We start from the raw sequence: 18675 nt of genomic DNA, 5'->3' as shown, positions 1-18675 counted from the left end.
ATTCAGTGGTTAGCGTCTATTAAATTATTTATACAGACTGAAAGGAATGTGGCAATGGGATGGGTGGTGCTGATGTGAAGAAATGGACATTTGCATAATTTTATTGCTGGAGCAGGATTTGCACCCCAATGGACAAAGGACTAGAGACAAGTTATTGAAATATAGTTGACTTTACTAGAAGTTACTACAATTATTTTTTTTAATCAGATTATATTCAGAAAATTTGGAAAAATTTATAAGGGGAATTAATTATATTTTTGCTGAAGTTCACTTCACATAAAAGAAACACGCCTACTTCATTATTACGGGAATTTACAGCCGAAAAAAATACAGTTTGTTATACGTGCTTTATTCAGTAGAGTTGCTACGTCAAGCGGAAAATTGTCATCTTAGGGAATAAATCAATAAATAAATAAATTACTGTAGAGTAAATCTACAGTAGTAGAATTACAAAAATAAACAAAACAAAATACGTAATGTAAAAAACTATTCGTATCTTTTTTTATTTCATGCAACAGAAAGGCATCTACAAATTAATGAATATATTGCAATTTTTTTTAATTTCACAGTTAATTCGTTTTTTTTTCTAAGAATTCTTCTCAATTTTAAAAATAACCTCTGTATATAACATAACATTATTGGTGCACATTATAAATACAGACACCTTTGTGTTGCTAATATTTTTTTTAATCAGTTAACATTTTTATTTTCACTATACTTTTATATTCAGGAATTTTTTGTTTGTTTGTTTCATTTTGTCACTAGCACATTTTTCTACAACATCTGGAATATTTTTTTAGAGAATTTTTAACTTTCTTCATCTCACTTCAATCGCTTCTAGGTTATTGTTTCTTTTTTTTTTGTTTCTGTTAGAATTAAAAGACAGCACAACCTTAAAATTTTATTTTTTTGTTGGTAACATTTTAAGCCTTCTTTTTAATATTTGATTATAAATGCGTTTTTGAATTACTAGAGTTATTTTAGAGTACTTTTTATAAATATTCTCTATACCTAAATTTAGTCGTTTACGAAATATTTATAGATTTTAATTTTTTTTTTGGATTTTTACCTTTCAGTTCAAAAATCGATAACTTTGCCATTTTTTAAAATTTGGAAATATTTTTTAGCTCATTTGAAAGAGGAAGCTTAAATCTTTCCTTTAGTTTTTTCAAATTTTTTAACAAATTCCAAATTTTTGAAGTTAAATTTGTGGAACTTTAAGCGCCCGTATCTCATTTTTTCAAATAAAATGCGAAAAGTTTTATTTCACTAAATGGTAGAGAATTTAATTCTGCATCGATCTGTATAACCATTCTCTACTTATGTTCAATAGTTTTCAAGTTACAATAACTTTTTATTGGGATTGAGAAATTTATTAGCCATAGGTCTATTCTCATACTTTGCCATGGAAACAAATGAAAAAATGTGAGAAATTAAAGTTTTTAAACCAATATTCAATGAATTTATTTTGTTTTTAGGTGATGGGTAACACAATTTTGAACGGAGTTTATCGTTTAGATTTAATTAGAAATATTTTTATGAAAAACAATGCCAAAATAACTGTGGTTAGTAAAAAATTCCTAAAATTCCTACAACGACAAAAAAACAACATAAATTGAAAATTATTACAGATAGGTATAGGGAGTACTAATACAGATCGATGCAGATTAAAAATTTTTTCCATTTAGTAAAATAAAAATTGGAACATCCCATTTGAAAAAATTAAGTTATGGATACTTGAAATTGTCCAAACTTAACCTTAAAATTTTTGGGTTTGTTAACTTCATTTTCAATTTTGAAAACAAAGAAAAACAGTCATAGGCCTTCTTTTTTAATTCTCCAAAAATAATTTCGAAATCTCTAAATTTAAGCGAGTTACTGATTTTTTAAATAACAGGTGCAAATCTAAAAATTTTCAAAAAATCCCAATTATCTCAAAAACGGTTAAACTTAGGTATAGGGAAAGCTTATAAAAACTTCCTTAAAATAACTCAACTAATCCAAAAACGCAATGAAAAACATAGCTTTCTATTTAAAATAAGAAAGTTAATAGCGACTTCCGGCATAACCGGAAGTGCTGCCATTTTGAAAATAGTTTTACAGAGCAGAACTCAACAGATTATAACTAAGTACCAACTTTCAGATAAATATCTGCATTAGAACTTTTAATACTTCTAATGTGGGGTTTAGACGGAACACGCTGTATTTACTTAAGATAATTTTATCTCTTTGAGTCTGTCATAGTTATAATGCATAAAAATACCCACGTTCCTAAACGTCTGACAATATGTTCTTAGTAGTCATAGTATTTTTCTCCAAATGATTTAAATTTTCAAAAAAAAGGAAAGAAATGGAAAAAATAAAACAAAAAGAAAAAATATTTTATTTCATTTATTTTATTTTACTGTAGTCAATATTCACTATTTCACTCACAGATCAAAAAAATACTAAATATTCAAAAAAAAACACAAATTTTAGAAATTCGATACAGAAAAATTATCACTGTTACTGGAGTTTAGTTGGAAAAATGATTGCCTGTCCCGAGATCGAGTCCCAACTGTTGAAGTGCATTTAAATTCGCCCTGATCTAGTTGTTTTTTTAATTTTTTGCACTATTTAATCTTAGGAATTTTTCGCGCGCCTGTAATAACTACTTGAAAATTGTACACAAGTACAAATTACACGCATTAATGTTAATGCGTCTGGCATATTATCTAACTCATGTTCCCAATAAGAAAAACCTTTTCGAAATGGGGCTAATGAAGTGTTAATGCAAGCCGGACAAAAAACCAAAAACGCCAGACATCGCGTGCTGCCATTTACATTTTCCCATCAAAGAATCTTTTCATCCCGATTTATCGCCACACTTTGCACAATACATCCAATACTGTTATAACAACTTTCTCCTCCTAACGAGTGACTTTTTATTTATGCGGCTATACCTTTCCTTTTTATTTCGTTTGTCGTAAACTTCCGAATGTTATCCAAGCAAAGTGTGCTCGCACTCAAACGACTGATCTTATCAGCGCGACTCCACTGACCGGATTTTCTGATTGCGTAACTGATGCAATGCAACTTGATCTCTTCAAGCGCTAGTTTAGGCCCATTTCGGACGTCGGATATCAAATCAGATTTACGTAATTGAGGAAAACGGCTTTTCCAGCCTTTGATTTGTTATTTAACAAGAGCAGTAATCGATTAATTTGTTTACAAGGCGGCGACATTCAAACACATGCTTGCGTTTTTTTTTCGTTACCGAACACACCGAATTGTTTTCATTAATGAGGTAAAATTAATTTCTGGTTAAATCAATTAGAAATTATAATTCGTGATGAGATTTTTTGCACTAGTTACATCAAAAATGAGAGTGAAATTTTTTATATAATGGTACTTATAAATACCACCTGTTTGTGACATAACTCTACTTCCGATTTGAGAATTTCTCGCTCAATTTTTTCATACCGGCGATGGTTTCAGCAGGACCGGATTTCAGATCTTACACTTTCCTTTAGACGACGGCGTTTTGAACAACAAAATAAACCTCTTGAGGGCTTTAAAATTTAGAAATAAGTGACCTAATCCAATCTAAATCATTAATTTGTAAAATATACAGGTATTAAAAAAATAATATGTTCGTACTATTACTCGTACTATGTATTAATTTTTCGAATATTATCGTATTTTAAAGCCACAGTTACATGAGGTAACTTTATCTTGAAGCATTTTTTTTCTTGTTTTTTTTTAGTAAATCGACTGGGACAGAAGATATTTTTTGTTTTTTTATTGTACTTTCAATATTTTTTAATGAAAAGATAAATAGTCGGAAAAAGAAGTTTTCTCACTTATTTTTTTTTTGAGGAAATAGGTAAATACGTAATAAAATCTTTAATAAACAATTTTAAATTTAGGAAAAAACAAATTTTTAAACTCCCTACAATTTAAATAATGTTTCAATCGATATTTTTTAATATTGATTTCATTAATGTTTGTTCTTGTTTTTGTTTTTTTTTTGGATCAATTTATTTTAAACAGTTTAGGGATATATTTCAAAATGCTCACATAGGAAAAAACCAAGGGAAAAACCGAGTTCTTTTATTAAGCCGGAGGAAATTTGGTATTTCCTACATGGACTAATAATTTTCTCTATAAATTTCGGGTTTGTATTCTAAGAATTATGAAGTAACAGATGTAAAAAACGTTTGACCATCACTAACTAATTATAAAAAGATTAAGTAACAAGAAATCTGAGCAGTGGCGTAGTTATCATTCCATAGGGCCCGGAATTTTTTTTGTATAATTCCACCTATGTGAGTAAAAAAATGTTATTAAATTTTTCCATTTTCCATTTTGAGTGTTCTTTGTTGTCTGTGTATGAAACTGTAAAGATTTTGGGGTTTTTAGGTTTTCGACCCATTTATTTAATTTATATAAATTATACTCATAATATATAAATAATATATATTATATATTATATATTATTTATTATAAATATTATATAAATATTTACTACGATTTAAGAATGAATTTAATTTTTAGATTTTTCGGTAAAAAACAATATTATTTTTCACACTGTACAACTGATATTGTTTAAGTGGCAAAACTAAATGTTTATTTTGACAAACGTATTGAGGCAAATAATTCAGTTAATTTCGAATACTGATGGTTTGCAATGTAGTTCTCCAGAAATTACTGAAGCAATAGTGAATCAGAGAAAATAATCATGGCAAAAATAAAAACGCTTAAGCGAAAAAAGAAAATTTTTACTTCATGGCTGAAAGGTAAAACTTTTACTTGAGATTTTGCTGTAAAAATGGTCACTTTTGTGACGTTTGCGGATAAATACTGTTATTAGCATTTTAGGTACGCCACTGGATTTGAGTTAATTTGAACCCCTAAGATCGGGCAACACATAAAACAACCTGGCTATTCTGGTTGTATAATTAATTTATTAATGACGAATTGCGCTTTGAAAAACTATGATAATATGACAAGGCACTAACACAGAAATTATTATTATCAGACTGGGGTTTTAAAAAAGCTGCCATTTTTTTTATTAAATATAAAAATCTGGATTATATAACCAGTTTTACAGGCAAACTATTGATTTATTTTGTAAAGTTTATTGTCGGTCCAATCTGTTTTGTTTATAGGGAATTTTAGAAAACAACAAATTTACTTATAATGATTTTATTTTTTACAGTGAAAAATGTACATCTTAAAATCCTAAAATCCAGGAATGATCTTCCCCTTCTTCACCGCTTTTTTCATTTTCTTCTTCTTCTTCTCTTGTTTCCTCTTCTCAATATTCTCACTCCTCTTCTCCTGCCTCTCCTTTTTCCCCTTCTCTACATTCTCCATCCTCTTCTCCCACTTCTTCTTACTGGACCTCTTTTTTTGTTCCTGCCTTTGCACGGTTTTTTTCAACAAAATTGGATCATCCTTAACTTTCTCCCCTTGTGCTTTAGCCAACGCATTTTTCCACGCTTCCTTCTCCTTAATTTCGACAACTTTTTCAATGTCCCCAGTCTCCTGCAACTCCTCAATTTTTTCCTTCTGTTTCTCTAGCTTCTGGAGCAATTTTTTTGGGTCTTTTTCCTGTTTTTTCTCTTTCTTTGTGCCAAGATTTGAAAAATCGAATTTAGAAAACACCATTTTGCCCTCACTGTTAAAGACAGGTTTCGCAGGTTTCACCGAATCACCTTCAGGTTTTACGAATTTTTGTGCACGCAGGAGTTTTTGCTGGGCGTTCCTTTCGTCTTGTTTGGTCTTCTTTTTCATACGGTTTTTCAGACTTTTCTTGGCTAATTTATCTTTATAGGTCAGTTTTTTCTTGCTTGTTATCGCGTGCAGGCGGTCTTGTAACTCGCTTAATGATTTTGCACGCGTTTTTTCACTTTTCTTAAACGGTTTTTTATGCGACGTTTCGGCTTGTTCCGACTCATCTTCACTGCCTTCTACACAAAAAACAGTCAAATTTGAACAAACTAACCTCACTTTCACACTTACCAGTGTTATGAGAGGGTAACGACAAAATTGAAAATAAATCTGAGATAAACTTATTTTCGGTTTTTAAAATCGCCTCGACTTTTCTTTGATCGAAAGACATTTTGTGTGTTAATTGCATTTTTTTGATTATTGTTTACCACATGGCACCTAACCTGAAACCTTGACAGGAGGAGCCAAGACGCCAACCCAACAAACTAACTACTTGAATTGAGTTTGTTAGTTTATGCAAAATTTACAGTAATTATTACAAGTAACGATTCACGCATTTGGCCAAATGACTTTAATCAAACAAAAAATTTTCGGGGTAGTTGTTTCAATTGATTGCTTTTGGCGTATAACGGGTTGTCTGACACCTAGGCGCAATTGTGGGTTTATAGCCCCTTTTGAGTTTGTATAAAATAATTGTAGAATTTGGTGGAAACTGTCACGTCAGCCCCCGGGCTTGTCTCTGCCATCCCGACGTCTGCATAATTGAATACCGATGAATGTTAAGCAGCTTTGTATTTTTTTGGTGGTTCTTCGGGTCCCTGCTCTATTGACACGCGAGCTTTGGCCGCAAGCCCCTCTGTAAAATAGTCGAATTCCACCGAAAGCGACGTTCACAATTTTTGAAATGATTTTTGAATAATTCGAAGCAGTCAGTCTGCGAGCAATTTTCAAATGCCATGAGGGTGTTATTTGCAGCGGTAAAAATTCTGCAAGTCACGTAATGTACCTACTTAAGGCTTCCGAAGATTTAATTCGATCGGTTTTTTGCCACCCTTTTGTAACAAGGTGGAGAGAAAGCGCGAGGGTGGCAGCATGTGGCGATCACAGGAGCCGCTTTGTGCCAGAAATGAGCAATTTGAATCTGGATTAAACAACTTTACTTCCTTCTAAACTACACGAGGGAAAAAATCTCAATCTAATCGCCATCAAGCCGCTCCAACAAGACACGCAAATATCACACCTCGAAACTGTATCACTGTCATTTTATCCTACTTTAGTTTGCTACCGTGTCATTTTTTACGCATTAAAGGATTGTCTAACAAACAATTTTTTGTTAGTGATTAGAACTTTGCTCGTACCGGTGGAATTTTTTCCACTACCTACGAATTTTTAAATTAGGAGGAACAATTGAATTTGGATGGAGGGAAAAGGTTGGGTACCTGGCGTACAGTTTTTTTTAATGACTAAACATGCAATTTCGCATTATATGAGAGTTTTTGTCAAAGGGTGAGAGGTGTCGAAGTGGCTTGAGGCGCACTGGAAAAAATAATTGGGCCCAGTTAGAGGCGTTTCTGGGTTTGTGACGGTACTTTTGAAATTATCTTTACTCGTTAAGAATTAAAAATAGTTAGAAAATCAACAGAATTGCATTTCCATCACTAAAAAAGTTATTAATGTTACGATATTTAAAAAAAACTGTAGAAAAGCATGGATTTTTTTTTTAAATTTTTCTTCAAATAAAAAATTTCATCATTAGAAACAATTGCTATTGATAACTTATACTGTGCACCTATTATTTATTATTATTAAGTGTAGAACAAAGTGGTCCAAGTTGGCTCTGCAAAGTTCAGTTCTCAATACATTGGAAAAATTATAAAACGATAAGTAACGTCACACTTTTTTAAAGATATTTTTCATACTCAATAATAAAAGACCACATAAATAATTCTAGCAATTACAGAAACTGATTTTTTTAATAATGAGTAAGTTAAAAATATCTCAAAATTCATATTTTTGTTTTTTTATTCTCGAACAGTTCGATTTTATTTATAAAAATACTACACTTACTTTTTAAATTTATTAGGTCATTAAGTTTTTTTAGAAATGACGTCTTTCTTGTTTTTTTTTAATGCCAACTGATAAGTTCAAAAAAGAATAAAAAATAAAACAAAAACATTAAAAAAATTGTAAATCAAAGAAGTTATTGATGATTTTACTAAAAGTGCATGATGTTACGAGAAATAATTATTTATTTTTATTATTTTTGTATGTTTTAATGCAAATTAATTTTTAAAATTTTATTGAAAAAATAAAAATAATAAAACGGACTCCTCTTAAACAATAAGACAATAACAAACAGATAAAGCGAGAAATCAGCAAAAACTTCATTTTATCAGTTCGTAGCAGTTTTTTTTATTTAAAAGAATTAAAAATTATCAGAATATCAAAATTTGTAGAAGAGCCAATACTGCACCATTATTTCCTAAAAAACTGTTTCAAAAAATTATTCACTTTTATTGTTGGTCATATTCTATTGCGATCACAAATATTGTCAATTATTATTATTTAAACTTTCTTATTTAACGATAACTTTGATACATATTTTTTTACTATTTTAACTTTTATGAAAGAAAGAATTCTTCAGGCACTTTTTTACAAGAAATCTAAATCTGTCATTGCCTTTTCCAAAGCTTTCTTGATGTCAGAGTGACTTGGTTTTTCTTAAGGACGCCATATTTGACATTTGTATTTTTAAAAAGTCAAAACTTACATGCTGATTAAAACTAAGAAAAAAGCATTTTCGCAAAGAGTGCTTTGGAAAGAAAAACGCCACAAATCTTGTCTCACAAACTAGATTTTGACAATTCTATTAAACATGCGAGCCGAATTTTTATAACTTTGTCTTTTTTGTTTTGCAAAGAATAAATTTCTAGCTTATCGTGATATTTAATTTTTAAATAAGTAAGCTTGGCGGAAAAGTGAACCTTTCAGATCCAAAGTCCATTAAACCTCCAAAATCAAGTTTGTTTAAAAACAAAATTGTTGGCGTTTTTTCCAAAGCACTCTTCGCGAAAACGCTTTTTTCTCCATTTTGATCAGCATGTAAGATTCAATCAAATCATGTGATACATCGTTGTAATCACGAATAAAAACACTTTTCAAAAATACAATAAGCGAATATGACTCTCATAAGAAAAACCAAAGTTGAGTGTTGTAACTCTGACATCAAGAACGCCTTGGAAAATACGATAACAGATTTAGATTCCTTGTAAAAAAGTGCCTGAAGAAGGCTCTAGTTAAAAACGTCTAGTTTATTTGGTTTTCGCTCAAAAAAATAAAAACGTAAATTTCAAATTTTCTAAAAATGGCACATTAACTTTTTTTCAGATAATTATTCCGCATGAAAATCCGCAACTTTGCTCTAATTTAACCGACCTCGTATCTCTTATAATAACTGAGATTCCCATGGTGGAACTCAAGAAATGGACACCCTGTATCTATATCTACTATGTTATATTATACAATGTGTTCAAAAATGGTTGTTTATCAAGTTACCTATGATATTTGGACTTAATGTGCCCCTTAATTTAAATTGTGAATGCTGTCAAAGTGACAGATCCGTCAAAATAATGCAAAAAGTCTTAAAATCCAAAAACAAAAAAAATACAAAAGAACAAAAATCACGGAAATATAAAACACAAAATAAGACAAACCCCTCATTGAAACAACTGCCAAAAAAGTGAGATAAATAATAATTTACAAATTTGACAACGAAACTACAATAGTCATTGAATTTGAATTCCATAGTCGACTTGATCAACAACCATTTTTGAACACATTGTATGTTTATCTACTACATATTACTACATACCACTGAGTTGAAATTTTTAGAAAAATGTTTAGTAACAAAAATTTGCATAAGTTTAGAAATTGTCGACTCTCGCTAACTAAAAAAACTAGCGAGTTTATTGTTGAAATTATTCAATACTAAACAAATGATTGCTGTTTATTATCACCGATCAATTGTTTTTCTTATAATATGTATTTAATTTTTGGTAACACATTTTAATTTCGACAAATAAACGATCAGTAAATAAATTAAAATATATCAACAGGTATGTTGTAAGTCACACTGTATTAAAAAACTTCACAACATGCAAAAAAATTTCAGTAGTTTTTTCTCCTCATGTATGTAACAAAACGGACAAATAAAATTTTTAAGAACTGATCAATTAATTTGGAGTCACCCCGCGCCCCAGTTAACCCCAATCCTTCCCTAATCTGTCCTCACGTGCCCCCCTTCCACTGGACCTACCCTCAGCGTCCCATTGGCCGTCCGGCACGCGCTCAGCGGCGGGGATGCACCCCTTAAAAACCCAGCGCCCATCGTGCTCCTCACAAACTCGTCAGTGCTCATCAGTGATGGAATCCTCCGAGGCTTACGGCTACCTCTACATGCTCACCCCCCAGCCGACAGACTGGTCGCCCACGTCCAGCTACGACAGCTTCTCCGAGGAGAGCTACCCCAGCACCAGCCCGGAGCCCGGAAAGAAGAGCCGCGTCACGCCGCTCGTGCTCCGGAAGCGGCGGCTCGCCGCCAACGCCCGCGAGCGCCGCCGCATGCAGAACCTCAACCAGGCCTTCGACCGCCTCCGGACCTTCCTCCCCCAGCTGGGGCAGGACCGGCAGCTGTCCAAGTACGAGACGCTCCAAATGGCCCAGACCTACATTACGGCCCTGTACGACCTCCTGGACCAGCGGCCGCAGAACTGAGGTGACTTATTACCGTTTCTTGTAGATGCCAAAGTGTAAATAAACAATCGCGACTTGTTGTACATAAATGTTGATTAGTTGTTAAGTTGTACAATTAGAATCATTGCCATTGTCAGTATTACTTGATACGCTGTGACCAAAAGTGTTAATTTTTAAGTTTTTTAATCTTAGGGTTAGATGTGCCAATTGTACTACTTTACCGGTTTTTGAATAAAGTATTTTTTATTATAAATTGAGTTTGTTTGGGTGGGACCGGAAATTGGCTGAGTTTTGTGGTGATTTATTAGTTGCGGATGTGAGTCCTTGTGACGAATTTACACAAAGGACTCAATTCCGGCTTCTGGAGATTTTTTTGATAAGTGCTGGAATTGTCTACTGGCAGGCTTGAAATTGAGAGGTAAGTTGGCTGATTTTGTTTATTTCAATCGTGAGAAATCGACGAGATTTGTGGTGACTTCAATGCGAGGTCAGAACACGTTGACGCTGCAAACTTGTAATTATCTAATAATGGAGCAAAAACTAAATGGAGTTTAATACAACAAATTAATAGCAAGCAAGTGACTAAAAAAATAAATTATTAAATAATTTTTATCAGTTTTTTGTGACTAATACAAACTGGGGGAAAATTAACTTATTCTAATTAAATATTATCCTTTGATATTTTATTATTTAACTCTAAGAATTCAACTATGAAATAAATTAAAAAGTATTAAAAAATAATTATAGAAAAACTTTATTATTAACCACTTATTTCGCTTAAAAAAATCTATATATAAATAACAACCCATTTAACAAATAAAATAACAGGAAAATTAAAAACTAACTAAGGCTAACTATAAATAAAAAAATAATGATTGATGTCAGAATTAAAGTTACGTAATAGCAGTTTTTTATGATTATTTTTTTCTTAAATTTATTACACAGGAATTTTTTCATAATGAAAATTTGTAAAAAATAAAAAAAAGGTTTGAAATAGGTCTCCGGAAGTGCAGTTTAATTTAGAAATTCAAAAGTAAAAGAAGTGTTTTTTTTAACGTATTTTGGAGATTGCACTGAAATTAAATATGGTGAAGAATTTTATATTAAAATAAAACCAATAAAAAAAAACAATTCTTAGTTTTGAATTTCTCTTTAAAACTGTTTTGCCACAAGTATAACAAAGAAACAGTTTTTTTAATAAAGAAAAAAAGGTAAATAATATAAGTAGTTAATAATTAACAATTATTAACAACGTCTTATTCCAAAAACATTTCAGTATTATTTAGAATACCAACGGAAATAACGTTAATATTTTAGGTAAAGATGTTTATTGTGTTCCACATCCTTAACATGGCTTTATTAGGGACAGGTTGTACCTTGTAAACTATAAAAAAATCATATTGACTTACAATTAATAATTATTAAATTACATAATAAATTTTTTTCAGGCAGAAAAAAGCGTTTTTCTGCAATTCTTAAAAAAAATTTCTTTTCTAAACAAAAAAAATTCTATACAAATTTTTTTTTCTAAGCAAAAAAAACATCCAAAATATTCTGATTTAACCAGACTATAAAATCATTTGTACTTTGGAGCCAGAATTTAGTTTTCATTTGGTTAAAAAAAAATAATAATAATAGTAATAATAATAATAATAATAATAATAATAATAATAATAATAATAATAATAATAATAATAATAATAATAATAATAATAATAATAATAACAATAATAATAAGGAAAAACACATCAAAAATTGGGGACGCAGCGATAATTTAAATATAGGTAATAATAACGTCTTAATTTTTTATTATTATTAAAGCACAAACAAGTTTGATTCTCCTTGATAATGTTGAACTGCTGATTAAGGAAACAAAATGTTTCCCTACTATGGAAATTTTAATAAAAGGATTGACAAAGTTTATAAAAATACTCGTTACAAAACACAATCATTAAAAAATTTAGAAAAATTCAACAAAAAATTGTTCATTTGTTTAAAAAAATAATGATAATAATAGTAGTAATAATAATAATAATAATGGTAATAGTAATAATAATAATAATAATAATAATAATAATAATAATAATAATAACAATAATTAAAAACGCTTTTAAGAGATGAAAATACGCATAACAGAAAAAAAAAGTTAATTTTATATAGAAGGCGCCATTTGTAAAATAAAATACACAAAAAATTTGAATTGAATTTGAATCACATTATAGGATATGGAAAAACAAACGAAAATGTGTAAGTAAAGGACGAATATGACAAAAAGCCCTTAGTTATTTTCATTTTCACACTAAAAATTGCTAATTAAAAGTGAAAAAGAAAACGAGTTGTATTCTAATTTCTCTTTATTATCATTATTTATAAATTCAAAAGTAACAAAAACAACACAAAATTCAACACAACCATTCTTTGGCACCACAAATTGGCCTAATGTCCGCCGTACCCGAAATGAGTAGTACCAACGTAACTGGTCCCACCATGTCCCCCGTGTCCACCATGCCCATGGTGCCCATAATGAGCCGGATGAACAGCGTGTCCGATCCGCTCAACCACCGCATTGAACCCACCGTGCGGCCCAGCATGGTACTTGACCACGCGAGTGGTACCATCAGCTTCCTTCAAAGTGTACGACCCAGTCACTTCCTTTCCATGTCTGTGCTCCTTTTGCGACTTAATATCGCCGGTGTGAGGGTCGTGGACGCCGTACTCGAACTGGTAGTACTCTGGGCCCTTTAGAAAAAAAAATAAAAAAAATAATAATGACTATGGTACCACTTACATTGTCTTCGTGGTGGTACCCAAGAGCTAGGACCGCGGTAGCGGCCAAGAGTACGCAAAAAGCGACCTGAAATAAAAAATGAGCAAATGGTACTGCTTTGAACAGGGAATGGTACCGTTAGAGTATTCATGGTGATGGTGCACTTGGACTGATGGTTTAAGAGCCGAGGATTGGTGTTTAAATAGGAAGTGGTGGGTGCATTAAATTAGGGGAATTTTCGGAATGCAGGCAAAAAGAAATTGCAACAATTGCATGATTAAGCAGTTTATTAAGTAAAGTATTGGTGAAAAATAAGGTCGTTTACATAATTGTTGCAGTTTTGTGACTAATTGCTTGGATGTGGTTGGTTGCAGAATATTGTCTAATTGTTGTTGATATTATTTTTCAATATTGTGCCCTCTCTCATTACTCAATTATCCCAATTGTTGGCGTTTTTTATAACCATTGACATCTGGTACTTGTAATTATACGTTTCGAGTTCTTACATAAAGTCGTACCAATAAAATTGTGACACATAACAATGAAAAGCTTTTCGCCGAATAAATAAAAACAACGGTGATTAACATAAAAGTGCACTGGCGCATATAAATAAATTCTAATTAATGAATTATAAAATTAACAAATTAGAAAATGGCCATTTACGCACCTACTGGAACTAATTTTCTCAAAATTTCAATGTTTGGCTTTGTTATATAATTGATTAATTTTAAATCAAATATAAATTCCTGCCAAGTCGGGTGAATCTTCATTACTTTCGTGTCAGTTGAGCAATTAACACAATATGGAAAAAACAACTGCAGTGAGTACCTGAGGTTTCTAAAGTTATAATCTAACTCAATTTTTTGCAGTTACTTGTCTTTTTGTGTATCATATTCCCTTGTAAAGCTTTAGAAACATGTGATGACGAAGATGTAAGTACTAAATTTCCGGTAGTACCAGCAATAACTTAATTTTCAGGACTATGGAACATACAAATTTGATTATGGTGTCGAAGACCATCACACCGGTGATATAAAATCGCATCACGAAGTACGACTTGGCAAGGAAGTGAGCGGTGTTTATACTGTGCGTGAACCTGATGGTACTATCCGAGTGGTCAAGTACACTGCTGGACCTCATAAAGGTTTTCAAGCCGAGGTCCAGAAAGTGAACCCTTCGGATTTTCTTGGTACTTCCGGTACTTCTGGTAGTACTTTTGGGAGTTTCAGTGGTCTCTTGACTCAAACTACCTCCGGTAATTCTGGCAGTACCTCTGGAGGTGGGCAAGGGTTGGAACTTTTGAGACAAAATTTACTCCAAGGTACTTCTGGCAGTACCTTTGGAAGTTTTAGTGGTTCCTTGAGTCAAAGCACATCGAGTAATTCTGGTAGTACCAGTGGACAAGGATTGGGTCTTTCGAGACAAAATTCATTGCAAGGGGCTGGTACCTCTGGTACTTCTGGTAGTACTTTTGGTGAATTCAATGGACAAGGACTGGGTTTTTTGGGTCTAAATTTCTTGCAAGGAGGAGCTAGTGAACAAGCACCTGTCATACTAGTACCTGTAGGTCCGAACCGGGACAATAATTGAAAATGCCATAATTATTTTTTATGTATTTGTTAAAAATAAACTTTAACCTTATTTTGCCGTTTCAATTTCCTTATGGTCATGAATAGAAAATAACTGTTAACAACTTCTTCTAAAGGAATACTTTTGTTTATGAAAAATATTGCGTAACGTTTGACTAAAATTGTGTTCTTTTTTATATAACATTTTGTTTTTGAGTACTTCCCGATAATTTGATTGTTTCATAATGGTACCATACGAAAAAATTGTGAGTTGTAATTATTTAAATAACTGTTTTCGTAATTGGTGGTTGTCGTATTTTGTCCCATGCACAGCTGCCCTGATTTATCCGAGAGATTCGGGGACAGTACCCATATGGTACTAAATTATTAACTTGATTTAATTTTATTTTGAGTCAATAGCTCATTTCACACAATTATTGAACCGTAACAATCGTATAAAATGTTGGTACTACATAAAAACAAAATATGATAATTACTCGTTTATTAAAATTCATTTAATACAAATCAAACTTAACAAATCGCTTTGGTATAACAAATCACAGGAACCATTTAATGTCCGCCGTAGCCGAAATGAGTGGTACCCACGTAGCTGGTACCACCATGACCGTAACCCTGACCATGCTCACCGTGTCCATGCCCATAATGAGCGGGATGTTGAGCATGACCTATTCTCTTAACAACTGCATTGAACCCACCGTGAGGACCAGCATGGTACTCCACGATGCGAGTCGTACCATCAGCTTCCTTCAACGTGTAGCCACCTTTCACATGCTTGCCGTCTCTATGCTCGTACTGCGATTTTTTATCGCCGGTGTGGGGGTCGTGAACGCCGTATTCAAATTTGTAGAATGCTGGGCCCTATTTAAAAAATAAAAATTGAAAAAATATACAATGGTACCAACTAACATTGTCCTCCAAGTGGTGGTGGCCGGCGAGGGCGACAGCAAACAGGGCAAAAGTGCACAAAATCTGAAACGATATTATTGATTTTTAAATATTAAATTTCGGGGGTGGTACCAGTGAGTTCATGTTGTTGGTGCAAGTGATTGAATGATGCCAAGTACTGCACTTGTGCGTTTATATACAAAAATTGGGGAGATTTGTTATATAATGTAATATGGACTTTAGTTTTTGGCTGAATATTTCGCGAAAAATGTGCAATAAATTCTGCATGATTGAGCATTCGAGGCAGCTATTGTAGTACCGTTCGGGTTCCGGACTTTCATTGGCCCAGACATTTCCCCTAGACAATTGCCAGTTAATCAAAGTATTATAAAATTTAAAAGTACCACTCATTAAAAAGACAAAAGTACCGTTTGCGTGAATTGTAAGGTCGATTACCAGACAATGAGTCAAGGATAAGTTGCGTTGACCAAAATAATGAAATATTAATTGAGTAACAAATTTTGAAGCAATCACTTTGGTACTCGTGGCAGTACTTTTTTCAAATTTAGCTAGTCCAGGTCACACATGTTATTGATATGTTTTCGTGTATTCTGGCATCGCAAATGAAAGTCGTACCCGATCAGGGCTCCGTTTTCCCAATGACAAACCAGCTTGCAATCTGTGAAGGCCTCTATCAGCCGTAAAGACAACGTTCTAATCTAAATAATTTGTCGTAATGTATAAAAGCGCAACAGGTAGTCGCGCCCGATCACTTACATAAGTACCATATTTGTAATAGTACCGATAAAACAATGTTCAAGTTTTTGGTTAGTGTCACGCTTTTGTAACTTCGTCTAACTAATCCAATTGTGTTAAAGGTATGGCACGTGCTGCTACTTGGCGTTTCTTGCGAACTCTTCGACCACGAACTCGGCTACCGTGTCGAATATGCACCGACGTACGACAATTACGTGAGTACCCAAAAAAGCGATTAATTTAAAATCAGCGCGAAATTTCCAGAAACCGCGAGACTATCACTTTAGCTATGCCGTTTCGGACCCTCACACAGGGGACCATAAATCCCAATGGGAAGTCAAGGAAAATGGGGTGGTACGTGGTGCCTACAGCCTACTAGAACCAGATGGTACCACCAGAGTTGTAGAGTATGTGGCGGACCATGATGGGTTCAGAGCAGTAGTCAAGAAAATAGGCACCGCCATTCACCCAGAACCCGTCATCGCAGTACCACAACCTATAGTACCAGAAGTAGCACATTTCCGCAGTTACGATGGGCAAATTTACAACTACGCCAACTCGGCGCCTCTTGTATTACAAAATGTACACCACGAAGTACCAGCACGTAGCTTCGTCCAGGTGCACCATCCTCCTGAAGTCCAACACGAAGTCAGAGTACCAGAAGTTCCTCAACATGAAATTCGAGTCGAAGCAGTACCACTACCCCATCATGAAATCAAAGTACCGGAAATAACGCAACATGAGGTCAGACCTCTTCTTCACGTACCAATTGGTCAAGAATATGGAAAAATTGAGGCAGTACCTTTACCTCAACACGAAATCAAAGTACCCGAAATAACGCAACACGAAATCAGACCCGCCCTTTATGAGTATGGAAAAGTTGAGGCCATACCCCTACCCCAACACGAAATCAGGGTACCAGAAGTACCACAACACCAAATCACTCGCCTTATTCAGGTACCATCCATAACCCAACACTATGCGCCCCAACATGCGTTACGAACCATTGAACAATACGCTTTGCCATTGCCCTACCATGAGGTAAGGGTACCAGAAGTACCGCTAGTACACCAGGAAGTAGAGCGACAACATATAAGAGTACCGGAAGTATCACAAGTGCACCAGGAAATAGAACAACAATATATAAGAGTACCGGAAGTACCACGAAACGAAATAGCCCATGGGCAAGTACCACTGGAACCAGTGGGCCCTAGCTACAAAACTACCATCATTTATGGTTTAACCGGAAATCCGGAAGACGACTCTCGCTACTCGCAACCACAGGAAAAGTACCATGCTTCGTATTCCGAAAAGGTACCAAATGTGGTACCACCACCACAACCATCCAAGGCACACTCTGACCACAAGCGCGAAAGCGCCCCCAAAGAACAATTTTTAATCGTTTTTCCTGATCGCTCCAATTAAAAAATTCTCTGTTTTTTGTCTAATAAACTAATTTTTATCTAAATTAAAGGTTTTGCGTCCGTATTTTTCTATTAATATTAGTTTTTCGTAGCATTGTTGACAGACTTAGGGTAAAAGTGTGTAAAATAACACTGATTTTTTCCAAACTGGCGATTAGTTAAGGTGTTAATAATCAGGTGCGGGTCTCAAATCTGACACTAACAATTAAATAGGGCCAAAGGGTTGATGTCTCACTCGAATTTCACGGAAATTATCGGTGTATCATTGTGTTGTGGCAGTTTTAAGGGTGAGTGAGTCGACTGACCTCAATTCGAAACTCTTGTATCTAAGTCAATACGTTTAAGTAATAAATTAACTTTTTGAAATTGTTTCCTAGTTTTTGTGTGCTGTAATTAGAGCTACATTCACTTTTCTCATTTTGCATGTGTGAGTAAACAATGCGTTTTTGAAAGGTTAAGGCAAGGACGTTTTGCCGCGTTCAGCCGGATTTGAAAGAAAGTGGTGCGATTTTGGAAATTACGCCGGGGTTAAGGTTTTTTATGCATGTGGAGCATGAAAGTGTTAAATTGTTTTGAATACGACTTTCACTGCGAATTAATTTGGTTCGAATTTGTTATTATTCTATTAATAATTAATTTATAAAAAGTGAAAACTGGGCAAGAGTTGCTGCAATAACTCATTGACTTGCAAATATTCCAAATAACACGAACAGCTACTTAAACATTTTGTTTGCTAAAAATTTCAAAAATGAATAGTTATGAACTTTCATTGGCTATTTTTTGGTAC

The 18675-nt window shown here is 33.3% G+C and overlaps 5 protein-coding genes across 6 annotated transcripts; 3 read left to right on the top strand and 2 right to left on the bottom strand.

Moving 5' to 3' along the window:
* Nucleotides 1-5171: 5171 nt before the first annotated feature.
* Nucleotides 5172-6200, bottom strand: LOC659224 (surfeit locus protein 6 homolog). 2 transcript variants are annotated; one of them, XM_965549.4, is made up of 2 exons: nucleotides 6007-6200; nucleotides 5172-5951 (listed from the first exon to the last, which is right to left on the bottom strand). In XM_965549.4, the coding sequence occupies exons 1-2, from the start codon at nucleotides 6122-6124 to the stop codon at nucleotides 5224-5226; spliced, it is 846 nt and encodes a 281-aa protein (XP_970642.2). In that variant the 5' UTR covers nucleotides 6125-6200; the 3' UTR covers nucleotides 5172-5223. The 2 variants fall into 2 exon arrangements, with proteins under 2 accessions (XP_970642.2, XP_008198689.1); XM_008200467.2 differs by having other exon boundaries at nucleotides 5172-5954; nucleotides 6007-6198.
* Nucleotides 6201-9841: 3641 nt separating this feature from the next.
* LOC659297 (atonal) lies at nucleotides 9842-10720 on the top strand. Its single transcript, XM_965616.4, has one exon. The coding sequence runs from the start codon at nucleotides 10075-10077 to the stop codon at nucleotides 10486-10488; it is 414 nt and encodes a 137-aa protein (XP_970709.2). The 5' UTR covers nucleotides 9842-10074; the 3' UTR covers nucleotides 10489-10720.
* A 2086-nt stretch (nucleotides 10721-12806) lies between these two features.
* LOC659500 (uncharacterized) lies at nucleotides 12807-15961 on the bottom strand. Its single transcript, XM_965802.4, has 8 exons — nucleotides 15841-15961; nucleotides 15730-15792; nucleotides 15379-15681; nucleotides 14608-14702; nucleotides 14228-14507; nucleotides 13371-13403; nucleotides 13256-13321; nucleotides 12807-13206 (listed from the first exon to the last, which is right to left on the bottom strand). The coding sequence occupies exons 1-8, from the start codon at nucleotides 15850-15852 to the stop codon at nucleotides 12904-12906; spliced, it is 1155 nt and encodes a 384-aa protein (XP_970895.2). The 5' UTR covers nucleotides 15853-15961; the 3' UTR covers nucleotides 12807-12903.
* On the top strand, nucleotides 13881-14875 carry LOC103314415 (uncharacterized). The gene is made up of 3 exons (XM_015983956.2): nucleotides 13881-14054; nucleotides 14104-14166; nucleotides 14213-14875. The coding sequence occupies exons 1-3, from the start codon at nucleotides 14037-14039 to the stop codon at nucleotides 14822-14824; spliced, it is 693 nt and encodes a 230-aa protein (XP_015839442.1). The 5' UTR covers nucleotides 13881-14036; the 3' UTR covers nucleotides 14825-14875.
* Nucleotides 15962-16379: 418 nt separating the features above from the next.
* On the top strand, nucleotides 16380-18257 carry LOC103314422 (hypothetical protein). The gene is made up of 3 exons (XM_008200497.3): nucleotides 16380-16535; nucleotides 16587-16679; nucleotides 16729-18257. Exons 1-3 carry the CDS (start codon nucleotides 16521-16523, stop codon nucleotides 17887-17889), a joined length of 1269 nt encoding a protein of 422 aa, XP_008198719.1. The 5' UTR covers nucleotides 16380-16520; the 3' UTR covers nucleotides 17890-18257.
* The last annotated feature ends 418 nt before the right edge of the window (nucleotides 18258-18675 follow it).

This window comes from Tribolium castaneum, chromosome 7 (genome assembly GCF_031307605.1).
Source record: "Tribolium castaneum strain GA2 chromosome 7, icTriCast1.1, whole genome shotgun sequence".
Lineage (NCBI taxonomy): Eukaryota > Metazoa > Arthropoda > Insecta > Coleoptera > Tenebrionidae > Tribolium > Tribolium castaneum.
Note: the sequence above shows the minus strand (reverse complement) of the source record. Positions and strands in the feature narration are given on the sequence as shown.

Excerpts from the sequence above, each read along its gene's own strand:
- LOC659224 (XM_008200467.2), bottom strand. The coding sequence starts at position 6,124 with ATGCAATTAACACACAAAATGTCTTTCGATCAAAGAAAAGTCGAGGCG. Across the intron at positions 5,955-6,006 it reads GTTACCCTCTCATAACACTG|AAGGCAGTGAAGATGAGTCG; the intron begins GTAAGTGTGAAA and ends TTTTTTGTGTAG.
- LOC659297 (XM_965616.4), top strand. The coding sequence starts at position 10,075 with ATGCACCCCTTAAAAACCCAGCGCCCATCGTGCTCCTCACAAACTCGT.
- LOC103314415 (XM_015983956.2), top strand. Across the intron at positions 14,167-14,212 it reads AAACATGTGATGACGAAGAT|GACTATGGAACATACAAATT; the intron begins GTAAGTACTAAA and ends CTTAATTTTCAG.
- LOC659500 (XM_965802.4), bottom strand. Across the intron at positions 13,404-14,227 it reads TCGACACCATAATCAAATTT|TCCAAGTGCACCATCACCAT; the intron begins GTATGTTCCATA and ends TTAAACCATCAG. Across the intron at positions 13,322-13,370 it reads TCACCATGAATACTCTAACG|GTCGCTTTTTGCGTACTCTT; the intron begins GTACCATTCCCT and ends TTTTTATTTCAG.
- LOC103314422 (XM_008200497.3), top strand. Across the intron at positions 16,680-16,728 it reads CACCGACGTACGACAATTAC|AAACCGCGAGACTATCACTT; the intron begins GTGAGTACCCAA and ends CGAAATTTCCAG.